Raw genomic sequence first — 23,121 nt, forward strand, 5'->3', positions numbered from 1 at the left:
TTCCATGCATGTATCTTGTCCCTTCCAATTTGTCCTTGGAACCCACTTTCTTCTGGTTCCACACTAGGACCTTTGTTGGGTCAGGTCTTTGATGGGACATGTTATAATTAGGTTTCTAACAGAATTTGTTAGAAGAACCTGATACTGAGCTACCTAAATCTCTCTCCCTAAAGCCTTTGTGGGGTATGTGGCTCTGTGGGCAGTTGGTTGCTTTTAGTCCTGTCAGATAGAACTTGTTATAGGCACCATGTTTGTTGTAGCTGGCTCAGGAAATGCCTGCAAACTGATTTAGTCCAGATGATGGCTTAAGCACAGAGGAAAGTTGATTGTTTCTATCCAGAGCTACTTCAGATGAAGCTTGACTCATGGTCCCCACCACGTACCTGGAGCCGATTCTCTCCCTTGGTTTCTTGCCTCCACTCCATCATCTTCCTTCACCTCTGCTCTCCAGCTTTGCTACCTGGAGAGCTGTTCCCTTCTCTGTTAGCTTCTGTTCTCTGGATCTTCTCCCAGGCTTCATTCCTCCAGATTTAGAACCTGTGGAGGAGACAAGGGAGGCTTCCTCTTCAGAAAGAAGCTCTTGGTAGCAGTTAAAAGTGCCTGCTTGAACTCATCCTATTTCCTGAGAAGTGTGGGCAGCTGTGTGGAAGTGGGGTTCACTCTGCAGGATCTAAATGGATACTAGGTGAGGGGACACTTCCCTAGGAGAGCTTTCCTGTCCTTGCATATAGGAAGTTGTCAGATCTTAGTGATGCATCTTTTTCCTTCAATTTGGCATTGAACTTTGGGATTTACAAGGGAAGGAAAAATCAGTTGGTATTGCTGGGATCAACCCCAGAGACACACCTGCCCCTGTTTATCTGGCATTTATTCTTCCCAGAGAAGTCATTCAGCCTGATTGGCCAGTTCTCCAGTTTGTTTTTATGTGTCTGTCTTGGGATTATGTCAGTAAGGAATTACACACTGATCTGTTGGGAGGGAAGAAAATCTGTGTTATACTTGGGTCTGATTTCTAAAAATCCCTTAAGGCTTTCTCTGTGCATTGCTCCCAAAAAGAATTTTTCTGGAGCTATGCAGAATTAACTTTGATAGTTAAAAATAGAATCAAAGGATTCAAAATCATTCTGGAGGCAGAAGTTTCCCAAGGTCTGCAGTCTCTGCCTCAGTGAGGTTGTTCTGATCAGGATCTATAGCTTACTCTCTCTGTGGTACTGTATTTAAAAGACTGCAGCATAAAGCATTCTTCAATTTGTCAGCATTTAACTGTACTGTCAGAAAAATATATGTGTGTGTGTGTGTGTGTGTGTGTGTGTGTAAATTGTTCAACTATGAGTAAGGAGCTTTCCAGAATCAGTAGGCAAATAGTGATGTTCCTTAGCTAAGTCTTCACTGTGGTAGAATCTGGTTGAAAGAAGCCCATATCAAAAGACTTGAAAGACACCATCCCACACACACTCCTTTTGAAAAGATTTACACTTGTGCAATCATCAATCACAGAATCACCATTAATCCATTATGAAAATTAAATGTTGGCGTCTAGACAGTTTCTAAGCCTTGATGTCAGCAAGAATAAAACTAACCCAAAGCACAGGCAATCCCTGGTAGAGAAGAGATACACTACCAATTTGGGCCAGTTGTCTAAGCCTTCTTAATACCTTTGTGTGTGAGAACTTATGATAATTGAATGGTGGAGAGCTTTACTATATTTTAGGCCTGTTTCTTTGATACCTATGGAATTCTTGCAAGAGATACTGGAGGGACAGAAATCACCCTTTGCAAGTAAGGAAATTGAGTCTTGGACAAACTCTGGGGCCACCCCTAGTCCCCCAGTGAGTGAGTGGCAAAGCCCAGATCTACCTGTGATACATAGACTTTTCACATTGTACTCTGGGACTTATACCCTGAGCAGCCTCAAAGTAAGTGCAGGGAGGGAGACGTTCTCCGTATTTTGCAAGGGCCATGCCCTGAGGTATAAGGCCAGGGTGTCTCAGGAATGCTGAGACCTATGCCAGCGACTCTCAAACTTCTAGGTTTCAGGATGCCCTGAAGGTTATCAAGGATGCCCTGAATTTTGTGTGCATCTATCAATATTTATCATTAGAAATAAAAAACTAAAAAAACTTTCTTAAAGGTTATCAAGGATGCCCTGAATTTTGTGTGCATCTATCAATATTTATTGTTAGAAATAAAAATCTAAAAAAACTTTTTAAAGTTCATTTATTTAAAAAGACAATAAACTCATTACATGCTAACAGAAAAAGTAATTTATGAAAAAGAATCCTATATTTTCCCAACTTAACACATTTACTGTTAGGGGGAACTTATTATTTTGTAAATCTCCTTAATGCCTTACTTAATAGAAGATATCTGGACTTTTTTGTTTGCTTTTACTACTGATCTGCTATGTCCAGCAGGCTGTGCAGAGCTCCAAGGAATGCTCATGAGGAAAGGAGGAAATAATTTCTGATGAGAAAAGTTCTCTCTTTCTCTCTTCTTTCTCCTTTCTCCTCTCTCCACCCCCTCTCCTCTCTCTCCTCTCTCCTCCCCCCTGTTCGTTCTCTCTCTCTCTCTCTCTCTCTCTCTCTCTCTCTCTCTCTGTCTCTATCTATCTATCTCCCCCCCACCCCCTCATGGTTCTGGATCAAACCCAGGCCTCATGCATGCTACACATGCCCTCCACCAATGAGAAAAATTTTGAGTAGCTGATCGAAAAGGAGTGATGTTCATCTCAGAAACCCAAGGGTTCCCAGACTGTGCTTTTGAGAACTTCTGCCCTGTACAGATAACAAAGGAAACTGTTTTTCACTATCATAATCAAAGTGCATAGAGTTCGGGATGACATCAAAACATGAGAGTACAGCTAGAAGAATAAGAGCTTGGATCTCAGCTTTTACTTTTAAATATAAAAGTTAGGAGTTTGCTTTGTTTTGTTCCACAATTGATTATGTATGCATTCCCTTCCCTGCTCAATTATAAAGGTAATATATGCTTACAACAAAGCATTCAAACAGAACAGAGACAACTAAAATTAATAATTTTTATTATTAAATGAGAAAAACAATAGTTCTAGCTTTGCTGAGATACCACTAGGCCTTAGTGGGTTACACAGTGTGCACTTGTGTGTCCATGTACGACATTTACAAGAATAAAAACTCTGTTTAAAGGTTTTCTGTGCTCTGTTCAGATATCACTTGCTGAAATTCACTTAAGTAAAGTGCTTGTTCATCTTTTGCCCATTTTTCTGTTGGATTGTCTGCCTTTTTTCTGATTGATTTGTTGGAGTTTATTTCTTACTCTATCAGTCTTTTGTCAGACTTAATATGTTGCTGACACAGAAAAAATCATAGACCCTCAGTTTATTATCCTGTAAAACTAGGATAAAAATATGGTTGGTATAAAGATTAAGTTGGATAAAAGAAGCCATCCTTGTTATAAACTATACAGAGCTACAGAAATGTGAATTTATACCATCCAGTGGTCTTCCCTACAAACAAGAATTTATACATGGTTAGATCTATTGTTATGTGTTTATTTTTCTCAGCATCTACTCAGAAGCAGAGAAACAGTGAAATAATGTTGAATAGTGTTTTCCATAACTTCCAAAAGAATAGTTGCTGTAAGAATGCAAAATAGCACATCATCAGAACAGTTGAACTTTAAATCAGATACACAATTATTCAGAAAGACTGATTTTTTTTAAAAGCGTGTTCATATAAATCAAAGTGTGCTCTTCAGCAAAGTGCTCAGATTAAAAAAGAGTGAGAAGAGTCTGGCCACTTGACTCCAGGGTATGACGCTGCACTGACCTTTGCTTCCATGATGGGCTCTTTCCGAGTCTTCAAGGCAGATAGGAACTTGTGTTTTCAGGAGAGATCCATGGGCAAGCAGCTGCACAGTGACAGCTGCTAGAGCTGAGTGACATTTTACAAATTGGATGGTGCTACCCTTAACGCCACTGGCTCTAGGAGGCACATAGGGCAGCTTCCATTATTCCCATTTCCCAGGAGAGAACACCGAAATCCAAAGTATCCAAGTGCTTGCTGACTGGGGAACTGAAATTAGAGTCCAGAGATTCTTCTGCCCACATAGATTCTGCCTCCATTGCTGTCCTTCCCAGTGTGGACAAGGCAGTAATAGCCATATGATTGATCTGGAATTACTGCAAATCATTTTCAGAGTGCTATGGTCTGAATATTTGTGCCCTCCCCATTCATATGTTGAAATCCTAAGCCACAAGATGATATTAGGAGATGGGGTTCTGGGGAGGTGATTCACCTATAAGAGTGGCTCCCTCATGGATGGCACTAGTCCACTTTTAAGAGACTCCAGAAAACTGACTCACCCCTTCCACCATGTGAAGACACAGGCAGAAGATGGCCACCTATGAACCAGGAAGTAGACCCTCACTAGACAGCAGAATTCAACTATACCAGCACCTTGATCTCGGACTTCCATCGCCATACTATGAGAAATAAATTCCTGTTGTTTAAAAGCCTCTCAGTTTATATTGTTTTGTTAAAACATCCCAAATAGGCTAAAACACAGAGACTGCACTGCTTGCTAATTACCAGCCCTGGGGTACCTGTGGGATGCTGTTTTCCACTTGAATGGAGCCTTGGCAAGCTCTCCCCATTTTATCTTCCAGGAACTCAGGAACAATGTTCAAATCCCACTGTACATATCAGGCCAGTATACTGCCTGAAACAGGAAGTGTTCCATAAACTGTTATTGAATGAATGAATGAATGAATGAAAGTTTGACTGGGCCACAGTCAAACACAAAGTTTGGCTTGATCCTTTGTTCAATGAAGTTCAAAGAGGGTGAGCTGATCATATTTGTGTTCAGAAAGCCTCATGTGGAGGTGAGCAGAGGACAGATTGTGTGTGTATACATATGTGTGCATGCATGGGTCAGTACATTGCACACTACAAGTGAGAGAAAGTGTGAGACCTTGTCACCTGGCCAGTGTGTGTCCCTGAGCCAGGGAGGGGAGGAAGGAGATCCATTTGGAGAATGGAACCCTCTGACTACTGCTGGTTTCCTTTGGAGTCTCAGTGGAGAGCCCCCCTTGGCATTGCTACACTGTCAGGTGGCGGCTGGCTGCTGCTTGTTGTTGATTACAGATTGAAACGCTGTACTTCGGTCCCATGCTGCCACACAGTACAGAAATCCAGTGTCACTCTAATGAGGTTTCCGTTTGAATGCTGGAAAGAAAAAAGCCTTTTAATTAGATTGGTAGTAATTGAGCTCCCAAACCGCAGAAGCCTTTCTCTCAGGAGAGGAAGACACAAATGCAATTAAAAGAAGAAAAGACACCTAAATGTGGAACCCTTGCTAATTCTAAGTCCATTAAAAACAACAGCTGCTTAATAAGTTGAGGCAGCAGATACATGTACTGAGGAGCTTAATGGTGCTTCCCAGTAATACTGGATACTGAACTGGAACTGAGCACATGTGCAATTTGAACATATGGCTCCTAGTATGGAACACAGAGAACTGTTAGCTGCACAACTTTTTACCATGAAAATATCTTGGCTTGTTTTGGTTCGGAAAAGGAAATGTCTTTCCTCTGTAACAGAACTTTCAGCTTCTCCTGGGCATATCCTCTGTCCTGGAACCCTCTGAGATATGGTCCCATGTCCTTCCCTAGGCAGTGGTATCCTCTCCATGGGATCTACCCAGCCCCACCCATCTCACCCTTGAAGGTAGCCAGTAGGTGAGCTGCAGCAGGGCACAGGGGCATTAATGTGTCAGTGTCCCTGCCAACTTCTTACACATGTACCACATTTTTATTTTCATGATAAGCAGCATTCAATTCTCATTTGCCTCTCTACCTGCTGATCATACCCTGGCAGATGCTATGTGCTTTCTGCCATTGGGTCTGTTTTTGGTGATTGCCTATTTGTGAATCAGGCCATGTAATTCCTGGTACAGGAACTTGAGGTCTCAGTTTGACTAGACTCTTCTTTACATGGTATGTTAGTCCACTTTCCATCACTGTAACAAATATCTGAGTTAATCAACCTACAAAAAGAAAAGGTTTATTTTGGTTCATGGTTCTAGAAGTTTCCATCTGTGATTGGTTAGTCTCTTCTTTTGGGACTGTGATAAGATAGCTCAGTGTGGCAGGATCATGTGGCAGAGAAGACCTGCTCACAGAGCTGCCAGAATTGAAAGAGAGGAAGAGAAAGGGGCTGAAGTCCCACTGTCCGCTTCAAGGGCAATCCTCTAATGGCCTAAAGACCACCTACTAGGCCCCACCTCTTGAAAGCTCCACCACCTCCTATAACTCCAGGCCTTTGAGGGATACTTATGATCCAAAATATAGAAGAAGCTTGGTGTTTGAACAAAGCCACAGTTGGTACACTCTACTGGGTTCACTGGCTGATGCACAGACTTGATGCCTGGCTGGATTCCCCCATTCAGATAGGTATTTTGAATGTAGAAAAGTGGGTCCTGGAGTCAGATATATCCCAGTGTGAGTGGCTCCTTTGCAAGTTTGCCTCACTTTTCTGACACCTAGTTTACTCACCTGTATAAGATTTACTTTGCAGGTGTGTCAGGGGCCTGACATGTTGCCTGGGCAGGTAGAGAATAGGACCCAGACCCACAGGGATGAGCCAGAGCTGTACCTTACCAGTACCCTCTACATAGGTGGTGCTGCTTGACATAGGCACATGCTTTCATGGGGAGGGAAGCATTGAATATTTATATTTGTTTGAAAGTATATAAATTCTAGCAATAAAACTGCCTTTAAAAATTAAAATTTGCACCCAATTTTTAAAGTATGTAAATTATAAAAAAGATAAATAGAAAAGTCCTTAGCAGACATCATTTCTGGATGGTAGGGCTGCCCGATTTTAATTTCCTCCTTTATACTCTGCTGTCCTTTGTAAGTGCTCTATAATAAATGTGTATTACTTCAGAATAAATAGAAAAGCTAACTCTAGGGAAATGCTGCTGGCATAGATTTGGGAGTGCTTGGTGCATTCTAATTTGTACACACAACAGTGATCCCAATAGTCAGATTCTTACATGAATAATTGTATCATTCCTTCTTTTGTAAAGTATATAAGCCATATTTATGCTGCTGCTTTTCTTTTTCTTTTCTTTAATTGATCTTTTTTTCTTTTTTCAGGATGAGAAGAACCAAGTTTTAACCACCAATATTTGGTTGCAAATGGTAAGTTAAGAGAGTGGCATCCTTGCTTCTGTGTCTGCCTACTCATGCTTCCAGGATGCATGTGCTTGATCAGCAGGGAAGGCAGAGGTTCTGGGAGAAAAGCCCGGGCTGTCACCCTTGACTCCACACCTGCCAAGAACGAATGCTAGAGGTGTCATGCTGCAGACTGTCAGTTGCTGGTTTAGAGAGTCCTTTAGATTGGAATTAAATATTCAATACTGAAAAACAGCAAAGCTTGATGCATGCTCGAATTGTGCTACTGGGTGATTTGGGGCCATTTCAAAACCACTTCAGGCAAGAAAAATAATAAGATGTAGGGCTGCATTTAGATGGTCCCAACTTACACTGTGGCCACTCTCCAGTGCTCAGCAGCACCTGCCTGTTCTCTGCACCCCCTAAAGATGCATGTTTGATTCAGTCTGTGGGTTTCTGTGCTGTAAGCCTTCACATTTCATGTTCTAGTGACTTCTGCGAGAATCTCTAAAGGCAATGTAGGTTGAGCATCCCTAATCTTAAAGTCCATAATCTGAAATGCTCTGAAATCTGGAACGTCTTGATCTCTGACATGACATTCAAACTGCTTCAGATTTTGGACTTTTAGTTTTTAGATTTTTCAGTTAGGGATCCTCAACCAGCAAAATCTATGCAAATATACCAAAATTCAAAAAAACTCCAAAATCTGAAACAGTTCCCAAGTATTTTGGATAAGGAATACTGCATTTATTTTCTATTCCTGGATTTTTAATGTGATATATCTGATTCTAATCTAAATTCAACTAATTACAGGTGATATGATGCCATCAAGTTGTAAATATTGAAATTTAAACATAAAAATGTTAGTCTCTATTTCACATGGAATCTTAATACCATAATAATTAACTGTGTCCATATCCTTCCTTTAAAAACAATATGAACAAATCCTTCTTTCACTGTCTAAAGTTTTACATTTTCCTTTTATCTCCTTGCATCTGTGTTTTTATTATGCTTTTCATGCAGGGATTTATCCTAATGCAAAGTAATTTTATATTTGAAATACTTTTATTAGTCACTATACCTTGATTTTCTCAAATGTAAATGTTTACATGCAAATTATTCCTCCAGACAATAAGTGTTTAAAAAGTTCTTCAGAATTGACTTGAGGTTGCTATTATTATTGGCACATTTTTATTGGTACAAATTTTAATACATAATATTAAACACTTTTTATATTGGAAATTCATGTCTGTATTAAGATGGAGTTTTGTTTTTAAATTAGTTTATGTATCCACAGGTGATTCTCTTATATTTGTAGACAGAAGAGAACAATACAGTTGTTGCCATCAGTTCTTTAACTATTTTGTTAATAGATGCAACAACATCTTGAGTTGCTAATGAAAGGCATTTCGATAAAACAGTGTTATTCAATTTTTTGGACTTCTTCCAGATTATATGCCAAAAATAACATCATTTCCATCAAATGCATCAGTTGGCAACTTGATTAATTTCTTCTTCATTTTTATTGAAAGCGAAAAATTGAAGGATTAAAACATGATTGGCCTTTGAAATTATTTGTCACTCAGTTTTTAAGATAATTCATATACAGAGACAAATGCAGATGAACCTTTGTTGGTTTTTGTGTCCGTGTCCCAAAGTAAGAGTTAAGTGAAAAGAGCCCTTCTTTGTAAAGTTGGGGGGTGGGGAGAAGTAGAAGCGAGGGCTGATGGTATTCATGCATAGTTGAGGGAGAGAAAACAGATCTGTTTAAAGCCATCTGCTAGGTGTCCCAGAGGTGCACTAAGCTACACATGAGACCCCTTGCAGAACCTACCCATAATGAGTAGGGTGGAGTCTTTGGGAGTCTCCTGCCAGCATTTAAAGCAGTATGCTTCAGTAGGTACATTCCATTTTTTCTCTTGTGCTCACCTATTCTAGCTTCCCTCCTTTTTCCTGGGATGCATGATTTGTTCTGTCTTGGAAGGCCAGCCCTTCCTCCAGTGGATATGTCCCATCCCCTGGCACCTGCAGACAGCATCCCTTTAACTGTTATCCCTACTACCTCTCCCTTCATAACAGTATCTGTGGGTTATTCTCATTCATGCCTCTTTCCACGGTCACCCTCGATTGGGTAAATGGCAGCCCCATTTATCCATCTGCACAACACAGAAACCTCAGCCTCACCCTTAACTCCTGTCTTTCACATCTCACATCTGATTGATTCTAAACAGATCCAGGATCTAACACTGCACATCCAACCATTCTTCCACCCTGGTCTAAACTGGTATCATGTCTCATCTCCATTGTTGTGGAGTCTCCTGGCCAGTCTTCCTGCCATGCTTACCTCCTCTGTTGATATCTATTCTCAACATAGGACCCAGTGTAATCATTTAAGGTAAAATGAAAGTTAGTCACATGCCTCCCAGGCTCATCTCTCCAGGGGCTCCTGCCTCCCTGTGCAACTAAGAGCTAAAGTTCCTTGAAGTCACCTTTGATTTCCTCCCTGCTTGATCTTCCTTCTTTTCCCATCCCCTCTGCCCTCTTTCCTTGCAGTGTTTCCTGCCCTCTTGATAAGTAATGCACACATTATCCAAACACATGCCCACCTCAGGGCTTTTGCACTTACTGCTCTCTCTTTGCCTGTAAGATTCTTAAGAACCAGTTTACATCTTTCCTGAGCTCCTGTGTATTGCCCCAAACCCTCCCTGCTACCTCCAGCCCACTCTGTCCCTCTCACTCTTTTGGAGTACTGGGGGTTGAACCCAGGATCTTGCACATGGTAGACAAGTGCTCTACCACTTATCTACATACCAGCCCCCACTATATTCCCTTTATTTTGCTTCAGTTTTTCCTCCAAAGCACTTCTCAACATCAGACATATTTTGTATTCACTGTTCCTGGCCTCCAAGTTTCTTGCCTTGCCTCCACTAGCATGTGTGCACCAGGAGGGCAGGGCTCCAGCTGTATTTGTTCACTGTTATAACCCTCAGCTACTAGCCCATTCTCTTGCCAAAACTCTGTAAAGCCAAAACAGCCTAAGATACTGCAATACAACATAAAACCAACACCTACATAACACTGGGACACTGTGGTATAAGGTAAAACTCTGGCAACTTGGGGGATGATTCACATGCTTTCCCCATGCCCTCTAAGGAACAGAGCTGTTACTGACATTTTTCTTAAAGAGAGAAACAAGTGCTACAGACAGATCTCTCTCACCTACCTTAGCTCTAAGTCATTGGTTTTTTAGCAGTATATATGATAGGGCAATATTTTATAGGGTATTGGTTTCCAGGAAAAAATATAACTGGATTATTACTTACTGTATTGAGTTCAGGTGCTCCATAAATAAACATCTTTGCTTTGGAGGATGTCACCAGAGACCTCTAAATTTCTTTGAAGCCCAACTTATTTCTAATTAATACTTGCATTTGCAGAAGCATCTTCAGCTTCATTTTTTAAAAAAATCTCCTTTACCTATTCAGCTCACCTTTGGGAGCACCTACCATGTGGAAAATTCTGAATGAGGCCATGTGAGGGCAACCCAGAAATGTATGAGACCCAGTTTCCACGTTCCAGCCATTTACAATCAGGCTGTGTAATTAACACATTTAAGGAGAGGTTAACCACTGAGAGATGATAAATGTTTGAGGAGATGGAAATGCTAATTACTTTGATTTGATCATTACACATTGTGTACATGTGTTGAATTATCACACTCCACTCCATAAATATGTGCAGTTATGTGCCAATTGATGTTTTTTAAGTGAGAAAACAGTAGAAAAGTTTGACATAGCAAGACCAAGTGGCTTCCAAGAGATTTTGCAGAAGACAGACTGGTGGAAGGACAGAGGAGGTCACAGGTGGGAGCAATCCTCTTTTATAGTAATGGGAGTCGGAGGAAGTCCCAGACTCCTCTAGAGAGGAAGATCTGGAGCCACTGGCATTCCATCATTAATTGACACTTACTTTCAGGTGCCTGCCACATTGAAAGCCAATTCCCTTGTGGCAGTGCACTTATAAAGCTGAATGATGACGTTTATTTTGAAAGTGGCACCTGTAGATGATGCAGGAACTATGAAACTATTCCAACTGAATTTTTAAGACATCCCTAGAATTCTGGGTTTAAAACAAACCTTTACAGTTATGAAGCCAAAACCTTTGCCTCTGTGCCCCTAGCCCCAGCTCAGTGCTTCAGGCTAGAAGCCCTTGTGCTCTTATGTGTCACAGCATGAACTTGGGAGATTTGGGTGTCACCAAGGGCAATCTGGGAAGCTTCCATGAGACCATTTCTAAATGGCCCTTGTTCTTGTGTTTCATCACCAGTGAGCAGCCTGGCCTGACCCAGCCTGAGTAGTGGACATGGACAGGAACCAAAGCTCGATATTGAAGGCAGACAGGGCAACATACTGGGGAAAGCAGAAATGTGGTCAGGAGGTAAACAGAGATTCAAGGAAATGGCTCTGAGCCATGAGTTTTTATCTTCCACAGTTTTATGTTACCAAATTCCTGTTCTGAAAATCTGAATCCACATAACTTTTTCTCCAGGGTATTTAAACTCTGAGGTCAGTTTCTTGCAAATGATAGATTTTCTATACATGCAAATTGGAAGAGACGGAAGAATAAAAAAAAAATTAACTAAATTCTCTTTGACCTACAGTTTGTTGATTTTATTATCCTTTCTCCCAGTTGTCCTTGATTTTGTCTGACTTTCAGATTATTCAGATAACCTGAAGTAATACGAAGTTGCTGATCTCTCTATTTACTTCTTCTTATTCCTAGGAGGAAGCAGTTGGTATATGGTCTCTGTAATTGTTCTATCACTTTGGGAGACCTCTTAGACCTAATCTGATTTAATGTATGAGAAGAAATGACAGCAGCCATTTCAGCATCTAAAGAGACATTCAGAGACTTGCATTTGCTTTTTTAAACTCTGCCTTATTTTGATATCTTGCTCATTCTTCTCTTGATTTTCCAGCCTTCTTTTGTTTATTCTCTATTTTTAACCTCCTAATTCTAATTATGGTACATTCACATTGTAGAATGTTAGATTGTAAACCAAATTATTTCTAAAATGTTTATCTTTTTAATTTCTGCATTTATTGTCTCTGACACATTGAAATGCAGCACATTAGGTTCATAGTTTAGCCAGCTAGTGACCTGCTTAGGACCTTGATTGCATCCAGAGGATTGGGGTGGGGGTGATTCAATCATTATATCTTACTGGGAAGTTTCAGAGGCAAGAGATGGAAGGAGGCTCACTTTCCTTCTTTGAGATCAAAATAGTTGATTGGAAGGGTTGTGAAAAATACAATTGGGTGGTGTTTTCTGACTCCAAATATGTGGTGTCTTTTTCAACAACGACAACCAACTCTCCAACACCAGCTGGGTGTTCAACAGTTTAATTTAATTCTGACACTGTCTGCCTTGAGTTAGCATCAGAACCCACAAGCTCAAGAGCTCAGTCCCACAAGACTGCCCCCTCTTCAGACTCTTGCTCCAAATGGGGTGCCCAGGCCACCCATACTTCCACATTTAGGTGTTCCTACAACCCTCCTTCACTTCAGATTCAACCATTTTTTAGAATAGCTTACAGTTCTCAGGCGAACCCTTAAGTTTACTGGTCTATTCTGAAGGCTGCATCTCAGGAACACCCCAATGGAAGAAACAAAGGGAAAAGGATAGGGAGGAGTGAGGAGCTTCTGTGACCTCTCTGGGTGTCCACAGCATCCCAGTATCCACAGCCCTGAACCAGAAGTTCTCTGAATCTTGCTGTTTAAGAGTGTTATCACCTAGTCTCCAGCCTTCCACCCCTTCCTGGAGATGGGAATGAGATGGAATTGAAAATTCCAACCCTTTAATCTTGTGGCTGATCTTTCTGGTGACCAGCCCCCATCCTGAAGCTACCTACAGACCTAAACCTAAGACACTTGATTAGCATAAACTCAGGTGTGATCCAGAGGCCCCCTTTCACAAAAGGTGCTCCTAGCACTCAGGGAATTGCAAGGGTTAGAAAAACCAAATATATTTCTTATTCTACCATAGGATATATTTTTAAAAGCAAAAAAAATGTCCCTTCCCTCCATCTATTTTCATGCCAGTGTGTATGCACACATAAATCAAAAAAGTCTCCTGTGAGTCCAGATAGGTTCCTATAGGCCCAGGTGTTAGAGTCATGGAAGAATATGGGCTCCTATTGTGCCTTTTATATCAACAGCTCCTTGCTCACTGCACATCCCACTTACAATCACACACCCTCTTCTCTTAAAGAGTTAATGAGAAGAAATCCCACAGGGAGAGAAGGAACATTGAATATTTTGTCGTATGGGAAGATCAGGGAGTATTGCCATCTCCAGGTTCACTGATGCTCCTTTCCAGGTGCCATCGTATGGAAAACGGGCCAAGTGTTGTCTACAGAGATGTCCTGTGCCTTCACTGCTTAGGGACCTAACATTTAATTGGAAGAAAATGTTGTCAGAGGATAAACAACCTATTTCTGAAACTCGACTGTTGATAGGCCTTATATCTTTCTTAGGAAACCCATGCAGGCAGCAGAAGGTTCCTGCTAGTTCCCAGCATCATGTTGACCTTCCCTCTTGTAGAAGAGGGTCACAGCTCAGTTATTACAGCTCAAGAGTCCTGTAGAATTTTGAATAATGGAGGAGTTCCTTTCTCTCTTTTGTTAATGTCATTATTTATCACTTGCCTATTAGGATTTTACTTGCTCCTGCACACATGATCTCACTTCATTCTTACCAGACTATGAGGCTGTGTATATACGAAGAAGTTGCTGCTCAGGAAGTGTGATTCACCTATTTAAGCTCACACAGCAACACTCTACCAGAAGCTTGGTGCAAACCAGGGCTGTTTGATTCCCAAACGCCCTGCAGCTTCCCCTTTCTTTCTTTGGGTCAGGTTGGCTTTGGGGTAAGGGAGAGCAGCAATGAGCAGTTGGTTAGCACTTTCAGAGACAACATGCAGTCCATTCTATCTTGGGGACAGACTTGTCAGTACACAGATTGAGTTAGAAGAACCAGCTCTGAGACAGTGCAGAGATCACTTTGCTTGAGATCATGTAATGCAATTGAGCCCTGAACCAGTGACTGCTTCCAAAGATACAGTTCCATGAGCCTCAGTCTCTTATAAATAAGAATAGTGATCATGCTGACCTCCTTGATTGTGGTGAACATGGACGTGCACATGATGCCGTGCTGCCATCTGGTAAGGCACTGAACCTGTGGGGTATACACAGCTAGATGTGCACAAGCAGGAGGAGGTGTGGATTGTTGGGGAGGCAGCATGCAGCCTGACCTGGAGCCTTTAGATAGGTCTAAGTTTGACCAACCAAGTAGTTTCCTTCCCTAACTTCCCTCCATCTTCTGGGCATTGTTTCAGCACACAGAAGAATCCAGTGCTTGCCTATAACTTCTGCTAAACTTTCAGAGCAATTCCTGGATTTCTAGGGCCCTGATCAGCATTAGTAATAGTTGTTATAATTGGCCCTGTAATAATCAGTGACCAATCCAGAGACACATCCCTGGGTAAGATATAAGATAGTGGTAAAGAAAGCATAGAAATTGATATGGAAGAAATTTGAGCGAGGAGAGAAATGAAGGGGAGCACAGGACCAAGGGTCCTGAGAATGATCAGTCTGCAGCAGAGACCCTTTGGTGGCACCCAGGTGCTCCTGGAAAACAACTTGAACAAGACCAACCCTTCCTCAGTGTTCCCCTCCCATGCCCTCCTCAATAGCCCTCATCTAATTAGAGACTTCAGCAGGGCAGTTCTTAGTCCTAAATACCCCAGATGAGGCTTCCCAGTGATATTTGTTAATATATTCTCCTTCTCTGAGGTCCCTGGCTGTAAAATGATGTTACTCACCTGGGTACCCCCTCCCATCTGACTTCAGATGGTTCCAGCTCACAGATAACTTTTCCAGATACTGCCTGCTCTCCCCAGAGTTTGGTCACATGTCTGGGACATGCCCTTGGACTCCTGTTGCCAGTATTAATAGCTGTAAACCCACAATGCCTCATCTGCAATTCCTGAATCTCAACAGTTCTGAAAATTCATTCCTCCACTTCCCTTGATGTTTTTGTAACCTTGCATCAAATTCATTTGGTCTGAAATCAAATTGAAATTGATGTGCAATTGAAGCATTTGTTTGTCTCTCAGTGTAAATATGTAAGTAAGTTTCAGAGCAAAAATAACAGTGTGTTTGATTATGGGACATCTGCCTTGGTACCAGCTGGGGGTGTTGTATCATGTACCTTTCTAAATATTGGAAAATCTGCTCCAGACACGAGTGGTCCCAGGGGAAATGAAAAGAGAATGGGGCCTGATTAGGCTACAGTTGTAGTATCTCTGGGTTCACACCTGCCAGCCGTGAGACACCATGGTGGGTAGAGTGCTGGTTTTGTGACAGTGGTAGGGAACAGGGGTCCCACCATGGTCCCGATAGAGCATGGCCTCAGGAAGGACTGATGAGCACCTGGTCCTGAGATGGAGAACCCCAGGCACGAACTTTCCTCTGTCTATGCAATGGACACTCAGGAATCTAAATTAAGACCTGGCCCTGAGTTCATGCATCTGTGAATACTTCCTTGGTCCTCACCTGCATCCTCCTATCCTGACAGTGTCCCACTGTCCAGCCATGTTTATATTGTCAGGTCCTGGTGTTAGAAGCATTGTTGTTGCAACCATAGCAATCTGAATTTAAAAATGTGCCCTTAGAAATTCTGAGTCTCCCATGCATCTGCCCAGTAATGTTTCATGGAAATAAATGGAGTACATTTCCACAGCCTGATTTTTATTCCAGTTGGAATAAATAAATTTATTTTTTCAAAATGTCCTTAGAATGAAAACTTGGAAAGCAGAACAGTTATTCATTTGGCTAGAAGGAACCCATCACTGTGGGAGGAGAAGGCTCAGGGGCATGCAGTGGGTTGGAATTAGCTTTAATGCTACCATCTGAATGTGGTCATGGTGACAGCAGAACCTTAAATGTGATTTTTATGCTATTCATGGTCATTTTGGAAGGATTTATTTAATTCTCAGTTGCCTAATATTGTATAGACAGCAACTCAGTTTATGTAAATAGATGTTTGAAACTCTTTTTCGCTTTGAATATACCTAATAATCTCTTACAAGAAATATAAGTAGGCCAGGAAGCAAAGTGCTGCTAATGTCGTTGTCTGTGTGCCAGTCTTGGACAGATCACTATTTACAATGGAATATGTCAGAATATCCTGGTGTGAAGACTGTTCGTTTTCCAGATGGCCAGATTTGGAAACCAGACATTCTTCTCTATAACAGGTAAGAACTCTGGACAAAAAGGAAAAGTGATTTTATGCTTGCATACATGTGGCAATCAAGCATATTTGAGTATTTTACAGAAATGCTGCATATGCTATCTATAATCTAGAACCATTGCTCCTCATGAAGCTTTCCATGTGACCAGGACTCTGAGAAGCAGCTCTGTCCCCCTCTGCTGGTATTTTCTGTGTTTGCATGCAAGCTCAGGTTGTCCCACAAGTTGTTCAAGATCATCTTATCCAAGGGATCATGAATTTGAGGTGCATAACACAGTTTCTCTGCATATTGGGGCATGAAGTGTTCATGGGTAAGAGTACCTTTGCTCTCTGAATGGCAGCAGTTGCCATTAACAGCAGAAGGTGCCCATCCATGGAATGCGCAGCTGGAGTCTACTTCATTTGCATTGGGAGAGCTCTGTTGCAAAGGTGGCTAAGTTTATGAAGACTCTCGTCTTTAGCTGGTCAAGGAAGCATGCTGTGCTTGTTGCCCACTTGACATAAGAAAAGTAAAGTATAGTCATATTCTAGTAACCTTTCTCCTGAGGGCAAGAAACAAAAGGATTCTTCAGTAAATTAAGGTAGTCCAGTGTGTAGACTAGATGCCTAAATAGCAAGAATCTAGGCAAGATAAATTCTAGGAGCAGTAAAATTTTTTGTTAAACCACTTAGCCAAGTAAGGATATCTAGACCATCTCTTCTCTATTTTATACATGATGACCAGCTTAATATAAAATAAATTTTCTAACGAGTCAGACATCTCTGGTTCCATCTGTGAGAGAAAGGTGTCTGAACTTTCTGGACTCAAAATGGTGTGACTATCTACCGCTGTCCTCCATGGTCACTCAGTGAGCCCCCCTGGGCCAGCTAATATGTTCATCCTATATTGACTCCTTCCAGAAGTGTGAACAATTCCATTTCTTATGAACTTTTAATTCTTTCTGGTTTTGCTGCGGGGTTCTGTTTTCCCTTGAGTTATTGGGCCTGTTTTTAGAAGACTATCTTCTCATTTGCTGGTATTCTCTGCTTCTTAAATAAAATTCGGACAGTAATGGGAGAAGCAGTGGGAACCTTCCAGGGTACCTGCAGGCAATTTTCTTCACATTCACAACTCCAAAATGTTCAATTTATATTTATTTATTAAAATATAAACATATTTGCTATGTACTCTACTTTAATATATTTAGATGTAAAAAGAAATAAAAGTTTGGACAACTGAGCTAAGAAAAATGTCCAAGATCAGAGTACATGGTCACTTTCTGAGGAAGTGCAGCACTTGAACTTCTGTGCTGGACTTTGGGTCCTCTGTTTTCTAGGGACCGTATTAGTTTTCTAGGGCTTCTGTAACAGAGTATCACAGACTGGATGTCTTAAAAAACAGACACTTAGTTGCACAAGTTCTACAGACCCGAAGTCTAAGATCAAGGAGTAGGCAGAATTGTTCTCTTTTGTATAAAAATTTTAAACTCTTTATTTTAAAATAATTATAGATTCATAGAAAGTTGCAAAGATGTGTACAGGGAGGCCCTGTGTACCCTACACCCCACCTCCACCCATGTTGGCATCTTACTTTACTATAGTACAATATCAAAACCAGGAAATTGACGTAAGTACAATTCTCAGAACTTATTCAGATTTCATTTGTTATATATTTGTGTAGGAGGGTCCATGAAATTTTAGCACATGGTATCTTCATGTAGTCACAATTATGATACAGAACTCATCCATCATCATAAGTTTCCTTCATGGTACCTCTTTATAGCACCCCTCCAACCATGATTAGATGCTTCCAATCTTCTCTCTGCAGCTCCCTGTGTCTACACATGGTCCTTCTTCAATGTGTATCGATTTCCTAATCTTTTCTTCCTATAAGGACACCAATCAGATTGGATAGTGTCTACCCTAACAACCTCATTTGTTTTTAATTACCTCTTTAAAGGCTCTATCTACAAATATAGTCACATTTTGAGGTACTCAGGGTTAGAATTCAACATACAAACTTTGGGAGAAGCAATTCAGATTATAACAGAGGCATTATAGCCAACTGCTTATGAACAAAGATTTGAGGTTGAACAAGTCAGGACATAAAATGTAGCCATAAAATGTACCATCTTTATAACTTTTGATTCTTCCATTTTTCCTTTGCACAATGAAGGAATTGCCAATTTCATGAAGTTTGGAATGAAATCTCTGAATATAGGTAGCATGTTTAATGTACTTGGCAAAGATAAACATTTAGTCATGGCACAAGTATGATACTGAGGGTTTCTGCTTAGAATAAGGTGGTATTTTAACAGTTGAAAAAGAAACAAAGTATTTCATAGTTCTTAATTCAGTTTTCTTCATCTGGAATCAATAATAGATTTTATAATAAGGCTATAAGAGATGGAGATTTATGATGTGTACAACTGTTAAACCCAAATATAGAATGTTTGATGACCCCGACATTCTGGTTAAGGAAGAGTTTCTCAAATGTTGTAAATGATTGAATTTCAAGGAGCAAAGATACAATAGTTTCTGCCTGACATATGATACCAGACCCTCAGGAATAATGCCACATTCTGCCCATGCCTGCCCAACTGATGGCCTAGAATTCTGTTCTTCTTACATCGGTCCTTAAGCTCTCCATAGCAAACTTCCTCTTTCATTTTCTCCCCTGTTCCTGTTGACTGAGTCCTCCAGAATCCCTCATGGAGCCTCTAGAGGCTGCCATGCTTTATGTGTTAGTCTTTCTGAGCAGTGAGATGCAGGACTTCCTTTCTGAAGTAAACTGCTTAATGTATGGCTCGCATGCCCACACAAACATAGTGTGGAATTAACAGGTTACAGAGAAGATTATTTAAGCCAGTCTTAGACATGGTATCCATAATCTATTGCTACAGAGCAAACTACCCCAAATTTAGTGACTCAAAATAACAACAACAACGAACTCCTACTATTCTCAGGATATTTGTAGACTAACTGGGGCCATGTGAGTGGGCTGGTTATCTATTCCATGTGACACTTTCAGAGAGCAGCCAACTGGAGTTGGAACACCAGGGGATACCCTCCCACTGCTGGGATGAGCTGCCTGGCAGGAATGCTGGCAGTGGCTAGGAGCTCAGCAGGGGTTGAGTGTTGTGCCACTGGGTTTTCTTTCCCTGTCCCTTTCCACAAGGTACATGTGTCCCTTGGCTTGGTGGCTGGGAACAAGAGGAAGAAAGTAGGGGCTGCCAGTCATCTTTAGGACTGAGCATGGAAGTCCTGGAACAGCTTTTCACCCCTTCTGTTGGGCAAAGTAAGCAGAGGCCCAGAGTCAAAGTGGGGGAAATTGGTCCCATCACTCTAGGACATGCAGGAAAGGAGGGAAGCAAAGGTGAGCTTTGGGGAGATTAGCTATCACATGCTAAGGAAGGGAAATGATGGAATGTGAAGGTCAGATTAATTAAAGATTTGGGGAGAACAGAAAGACCAGATAGGATGAGTGGGCCAAAAGAGATTGTTTCCTAACAAAAAGATCATTAGATTATCCCTAGATTCCATTCAACAGCTTCCCTTTTCTGGGTGGACATACTGCATGGGCTCCCAAGTATGTGTGGATGGGCCTACCCAGCTTCTGTATCTGCTATTCCCTGGCCCCACTGTCTTTCACCTCATTGATACAAGCTGGCTTTTCCCCAGACAGGATATTTACAGGAGTTCCCCTCTGGGTGAGGAATTCCCACCTCCCCCATCTTTCCAACCTCATAAGAAGGGGTTTCTGTCCCCATAGCACTTAAGGACTGCTCTTTCTCAGGGGAGTTAGTAGAGCACTTAATACATATTCATGGACAGATGAGGTGGAGGGAAGATACAGGAATTATTAGGAGGAAACAAGAAGATGCTGCTAAGAATGGCTAGAGAAGAAATAAAGCAAAGGGGAAAAAATCATATTGTCAACCCAAACATTAAAGTGTGAAAGAGTCCAAAAATTGACACTGGAATTAGCAAAAATAGTTTTGTCTTTAGTAAGATCCTGACCTTCTGATATTCTGTACTTGGGGATTTTGAGAGATGCCAGCTTAATATTTCCTGCCAGCTGCCAGATACTCAGAATCCGTGTTCTGCTAAAAGACTCATTTGTTGGTTCATTAGTGTGCAAATAAGGGTACAGGGGCTTTTCCTGAAGGAGGGGGTTAAAATGCTGTCACTCGGTAAGCCAGGGTTTTTAAGCAGCACTGAGTCCAGCGATGCCTCACAAACATACCTCTCTGATTTCTCACTGAATTCCAGTTTGATATTGGAGCCCACGTGTGAGCCAGTAATGGTTTTTGAGATATAATGCATTTTCTGTTCTTTGAAGAGGTTGGGTCACTGCAAAACAGCTATCTCTGCATCATTTCTGGAATGGGTTGCTGAATTTTCTTGATGGATGGGGAACCAGTTATGTGCTCCCAGCCAGCTGGCCAGGCTGCTCTGAGGAGAGGATGGGCGTTAATAAAAGCTCTGCCCAGTGCTGATTCCAGTAGTTTCTCATTGCTTTATTTTGCTTCACTTGAAGCCATCAGCTCAAGGATTTTTCTGAACACAATATTGCTCAAAGTGAGTAGCAATTATGGATGGCTTGTCACGATGGCCTCTTTTGGACATAATTGAAAGCCTTGCCAGTATCAGCAGTCGGCTTGCAGAAGGGAGGTCTGAATCCTAGTGACTTGGAGGCCACCCTGCTCCATGCAACAGCAGGGAACTACCTCAACCCCTCTGAGCTTCTTTGTTTTGTAGTTCCCTAGTCAGAAAATTCTGGAGCAATAATGGAAATCATTTTTTATGAGTGTATTTAAAGATGTTTTTGTTGATTCTGAATTTTGAGAACAACGAAGAGTGTTAATCATCCTTTTTCACAGACTATGCAAAACTGCATTTGCTCATCTATAGACCGATGTTTTTCTTTCCACTTTTCTGTCACCTTGTGACTTAGGACAGAGCCTAGGGAGGGACAACATGTGCAGGGTACCCCGGGGTTTATTGTGATATGACCTTGTAAGGACTCCCAATTGTGCTAATCAATGAGGTGCCAATGGAATCAATTTTTTTCCTTTGCCAAGGGTCTTTGATTCCCCCAAAAGTCAAGCCCACACAATTTCCAGTGCATGTGGTTTTTCAAGGTAATCATAACTGAGACGCATTACTGTGTGTGTATGTGTTGGGTGGAGTAGTGAGAAAGGGAAAGAAGGAAAACCAATTAAGGACTCATGAAAAAGCAAAGTTGTTTTGTGGGCAGCTGGAACCCACTCCCACTGGGGACCTCTGGAAGACCATCTAGAGTTGTTCTGAGGAAATGGGTGTTTCTCTGCTAGCTGCCTTCAATCATAGGCTGAGAGATGCTTCCAGGGAGGTCAGTTCCATGGAATGTCTGGCTCTCCTGCTTCCTGCATAGACCAAGTGTGCTTTGGTGGCTGGAACCTTGAGCTGGGTCGCAGATCCCCAGAGGAAACAGCTGTCAGGGCCTTGGGCATGGAAGGGATGGCTGTTGATAGGGCCTTCCATAGCACAACTGGGCCATATGCTGAAATTTCAATATTTCCATCTTGCCATGATTGTAGATCCAATCTTGGCCTTCTGGTGGGACACACAGCAATTAGCAATGTGAATGGTAGGGAGAGTGTCTTAGGACTCTGGCTATCTGAGTATTCTCAGCCAGAGCAGAACAGGCAGGCAGGATGCAAAGGTAACTGGGCTAAGCAAAAGCCCAGGCCTGCTGAGTGTTTCCTGGGGGTGCCCCACAAATGTACATGTGGAATGGAATTTTAAAGAGGGTTTGCTTACTTTCAGTGTTGTCACTATTAACATCTCCTATATCATTTATCTATGGACCAGAGTAAGGTTGGCCTGCTGGAGCTTAAAGACTCATAAGGTGGTCATGGTTAGGCTTGGGGGTGGGAGAGGGCTGAAGGCATCACTAAATGGTCATCAGGAATAGTTCTTGGATGTGCAGTAATCTCAGGTAGGCAAAGACAATTAGAGGCTGTGATTCTCAAAGAAGAAGGCTGTTAGGTACTGTTGGATGCATCTGCATTATCAAATATTCAGACCTAATCTGGGGAGAGACTGTTTCTAAATAATGTGTGGGTAGAAGGAGAAGAGGAGAAGCAGCCTGTTTTCAAGAAGTGAGTGGAGCCAGCCAATCTATATTTGCATCTCTAAAATCATCATCTGAATGGTCCATCTTCATCTCCCCTGCTCATCCTGGGTGCTGGTGCTGTTTGATTTTCATTTGTTCATTCATCCATCCAATATTGGATGAAGGCAGTTGCACTATTATTGCACACTGTTCTAGGAACTGAGGGTGCAGCCATGATGAAAGCAGACCAAATTTCTGCCCCTTAGAGAGAGAGAGATGGAAAAGGGGAGAGCAAATAGAGGTTGAAGGTACTCCTAGTAAAACAGCAGGGGTTAGGGAAGGGGATAGATAGCAAGAGCTAGGGCCAGAGAGAGGGGTGAGACCCACAGAATGGCATGTCCTGTGATGTCAATGAGGGGAGTGTTCCTTCTAGAGCATCCAGGGCAAAGAGTTGTCAGGAATACTTGTTAAAAAATTCCAAAATTCAGGAAAGAAGAACACAAAGACAATTAGGCCTCTACAGAGTGCTATGTCTGGTCATTGATCTTACTGGTTATCTAATTCTGTAGTGAACT

At 41.7% G+C, this 23,121-nt stretch overlaps 1 protein-coding gene across 1 annotated transcript in view; it reads left to right on the forward strand.

Moving 5' to 3' along the window:
• Chrna7 (cholinergic receptor nicotinic alpha 7 subunit) overlaps positions 1 to 23,121 on the forward strand; it is a 113,918-nt gene that overhangs the window by 45,298 nt on the left and 45,499 nt on the right. The window contains exons 3-4 of the mRNA XM_047540157.1: positions 7,139 to 7,183; positions 16,362 to 16,471. Of these exons, the coding sequence (XP_047396113.1) occupies positions 7,139 to 7,183; positions 16,362 to 16,471 (155 nt within the window). The remainder of the gene's footprint in view (positions 1 to 7,138; positions 7,184 to 16,361; positions 16,472 to 23,121) is intronic.

The sequence above is a fragment of the Sciurus carolinensis genome, chromosome 2 (assembly GCF_902686445.1).
Source record: "Sciurus carolinensis chromosome 2, mSciCar1.2, whole genome shotgun sequence".
NCBI lineage: Eukaryota > Metazoa > Chordata > Mammalia > Rodentia > Sciuridae > Sciurus > Sciurus carolinensis.